The sequence below is a fragment of the Trachymyrmex cornetzi genome, unplaced genomic scaffold (assembly GCF_001594075.2).
Source record: "Trachymyrmex cornetzi isolate Tcor2-1 unplaced genomic scaffold, Tcor1.1 scaffold191, whole genome shotgun sequence".
Lineage (NCBI taxonomy): Eukaryota > Metazoa > Arthropoda > Insecta > Hymenoptera > Formicidae > Trachymyrmex > Trachymyrmex cornetzi.
The window spans coordinates 118,438-122,306 of record NW_017296539.1 but is presented as its reverse complement, the minus strand read 5'-3'; the positions used below and the strand labels follow the sequence as shown (position 1 = coordinate 122,306).

Sequence of the window (3,869 nt, the reverse complement as noted above, 5' to 3'; positions counted from 1 at the left end):
TTAAAAGGAGATTATGTGGAAAAATAAAATTGAATTTGACCGAAAAATTACTTGTTTCTATGTTAGGCTCAAAACTTTTCAGACGACCCTCGTATGTTGGGGAGGCTCCCCTAAAGTACATAATTACCATGCAATTTTGGGAAAATTAGTATAAAATTAAAAAATTATGGCATACATTGTCAAATCTCATTATACTTTACGTATAAGGTATATCTACCACCAAGTGTCACTGTATAAATTTGAGCATTCGATTCACTTGGACAAAAGTTATGCTCAAAAAATCGAAAGGTGATATAATTTTGACCGGTACTATGTACTCGATAAAACCAACTTGTAAATTATACTGAAAATTCTCCTTTTGTATATTGATAATTAATAAATAACCATATATCTGGAAATGAATTATGAATAATCAAAAATGAAATAAGCTATGTTTACAACTACGTCAAACTGTTAAATTAATAACGTATAGAAATAAATATGATTTAATTTTTTATTGAAACAAGAAGTTTTCAATATTTTAGAATTCTATCCTATCAATAGAAAATGTTTTATTGAAAAATGTTTTTTTCAAACAAAATTAGGAAGAATTTTTATTATGTATTTCCTTGCTTTTGACGTTGTAATCTGAGATAGTAGTGATAAAATAACAGCCTTATGAACACTGTTCAAACATTCAAAAATTATTACTTAAAAATAATATTATATGTTATAATGTTATATATTATCAGGAGAAACAATAGAGTGCCTCGAGTAAACATACCATCTTTTTATGGTATAAGTATGTATTTATGATTCTCGAGATTCTCCGGCCTACAACATTACCGCATTCACGCACACACATATACTCACAGATAAGTTAATATAAATTATATAAAAATTACTGAATTTAAGCTGCAGTAATACATGCAGCATGACATTCATTGTTATCGTATTGTCTGAGACATATGCAGTGGCGTCAACATTAACTCAAAAGCAGCATCTTTTAAATTTGCACCGCGTAAATTTGCATCTTGTAGATCAGAACCAGATAAATCACAGCACTAAAAAAATAGCATGGGTATGTAAGTACATATAAGTATAATAACAAATAAACAAAATTTTAAGGAATGTATTAAAATTTTTAGTTTAAAATACAGTATGACGAGATAAAAATACCTCTAAATCGGCACCGGCTAAAACAGCTGATCTCAAAATGCAATTCCTAAGAATAGCATTTTTTAATGTAGCTACTCGGAGGTTGACGGCTGCCATGTTACTGCCTTCAAGATTTGCACCTTTCAAATTTACACCTTCCATATTTGCTGGCAGACCCCCAGGATCTTCAAAATTACACGAATGCAGATTGGCTGCAGCTAGATTTGCACATGACATTTTTACGCACACAAGTTGTGCGCCTTGCAAATTGGAATGGGATAAATCAGCGCGCTCAAAGCAGCATCCTGATAGATTAGCACCTGCCAGACTACAGTGATGCATAATGGCGTACTATAATATAATGAAAAGCAGGTAAACACAGTTAAGGATTTTTGTTAGAACTATTTCTATCATCTAATTTGGGCAGTAGCGCATAATGCGATTTTTCATTATTACATGTATGTACTTTAGAAAAATTCTAGAAACACACCATACAATTATAGACTGAGCGCTACATCTGACGATTACGTTGAAGGATCGCATATAATTTAATGCAAAAAATGACATTATACGCTATTAGCTTATTCTATCCTTTAAATTATGAAAATAAACGTACCTTAAAGTTAATATTTCTAAGATCTAATTTCGAAAGATCGGCTTTTACAAAATCAACTCCTTGGAATCTAAGTTCTGCGTTAGTTGGTGTAGACATAATTGCTTTAAGTACATCTTTGCGAGTTAGAGACACGAGACCTTCCTTTTGCAGTTCTTCTTTTTCTAACATTGTAGTAAGGATCCGAATAGCGCCTTCAATGCCATAAAAACAAGCTTCTGCTAAAACTCCTGTATCAAAACATTAGTCTTATTATAATAAATATGTCAATAGTATAAAAACGTAAACAAGATTCATATATACCAGCTACATTAACATTAGAATCAAGTATTATTTGACCATGTCTCAAGTAATTTAACAATGGTTCAAAATAAGTAGGACTTCTATCAATTAGATATGCTCCACTATGATCCTGTCTACTTGGTTGTATAGCATGCTCACTAATTCCAGTTTCTGTAAACATTCTATATAAAATGTTGTATTACATTATTACATTATTTTATAAAACAATTTTCTCTTTTTTCCTCATTCATACCCTATATTTAACGGCCCGTATTCAGAACGCGCTTTTATCGAAGCGCACTTTTATCTCTGAAATTCTATAATATACGTGACGTAAAGTATAGTATGTAGCGTGCTAACATCGTTGTAAGCGCGTTCTGAATACGGGCCAACATGTAGATTTGATACTCAACAACTAGTTTTTATACTTAAATTATTGTAAACTGTATAAATTATTGTAAATTATTGTAGATTTTATTTATAATCAACTTTAAACCTTAAATCAATGTTAGTTGCTAAATTACAATTGCAAACTGTATGGAATGTATTATAAAAAGTGACGACACTGAATCAATGTAGGATACTCACAGTATATCTTTTTATTGTTTAAAAAGTATCGAGATATACTCTCTGTTCAAAAAGTACTCGGAATTTTTAAATGAAACGCAAAATTTTAAATTTAAATATAAATTTATTTTATCCCATTCAAAAATCTATTCGAGGCTATATACATGTGCCAGCGAGTAACCCACTTTTCGTAACACTTTTCATAGGCTCCTGAAGATATAATAACCTTTAGTCCCTTCGTTAAATTTTCTTTTATGGAATCAAAATATTTTTCCCGTAGAGTGATAATTTGAGTTTTAAAAATAAAAAAGTGCCATATCAGGTGAATACAGTGCATAGGCGATGATTGGTCAAAAAGTCACGTACAAGAGACGGCGTGTGCGACAGCGCGTTATCATGCTTTACCCCGCATCTACAATAGGTATTTTAAGCCATAAGAAATTGATCAATTACAGTCGAGTGCGAGGAGAATAATCGACCATGATTCGTCCATTTCTTAAAAATCTATTGTAGATCCGGACTTAGAACCAATTGCGCTTGAATTGGCTTCACGAAGAAAGACTAAGAAGACTCCACTCAGTCTAGCCAGTCCTCGATAATCGGACCTATTATGCGTTTCGAGTTAAGTTTCGATTCTCGACACTCGCGGCGCTTGTGAACCTTTAAAGACCTGCGCGTAATGAGTAGAGTGGCATTGTGTGTTCTCCGGAAATATCCAGATTCTTCTTCGAAATAAATTCGGAGATAAAAGTGTTTTTCAGGAAAAAAGTCCTGGAAAGACTTTCCTTGTTTCTTGTTTCTTTCTTCCTACCATATCTAACTACAGCGCATTCATTACGCGCTTGTAAATACCTATTGTAGATCCGGACTAATAGCTCCGGCAACCAGCGCGATGTTCGTCGCGCGTGATACGCGATATCCAATGAGAGTATACCTTTCGAATGAAAACATCGATAAAGCTGTACACTCATTGGATATCGAGTGTGAGCATCGTTTGTCTTCGTTTAACATTTGACAAACAACAAGGATAAAATAATTTTTAGTCCGAATCTACAATAGGTGTTGTAACGATGCACCCCCATAACTGCATCGTTCCCGGCAATGCCAACTCGCCGGATGCCGCTACGGTGACCCCCCGGTCACCGTACGCGATGAGAGCGCGGTGCGCTCGAAACATTTAAGAAACGCAAACATAATTACAGGCCGCGCGAACTCGCAAGTCCGCGAAATCCGAACATCGCCGAACGACGCCGAACGCCGCAGCTCTCGC

At 34.1% G+C, this 3,869-nt stretch overlaps 1 protein-coding gene across 1 annotated transcript in view; it reads right to left on the bottom strand.

The window, feature by feature from the left end:
* Nucleotides 1–749: 749 nt before the first annotated feature.
* LOC108759521 (BTB/POZ domain-containing protein KCTD9) overlaps nucleotides 750–3,869 on the bottom strand; it is a 59,476-nt gene continuing 56,356 nt past the window's right edge. Inside the window, exons 4-7 of the mRNA XM_018505002.1 lie at nucleotides 2,054–2,214; nucleotides 1,754–1,980; nucleotides 1,159–1,488; nucleotides 750–1,043 (exon numbers count right to left, since the gene is read on the bottom strand). Coding sequence (XP_018360504.1) covers nucleotides 927–1,043; nucleotides 1,159–1,488; nucleotides 1,754–1,980; nucleotides 2,054–2,214 — 835 coding nt within the window. The 3' untranslated portion in view covers nucleotides 750–926. The remainder of the gene's footprint in view (nucleotides 1,044–1,158; nucleotides 1,489–1,753; nucleotides 1,981–2,053; nucleotides 2,215–3,869) is intronic.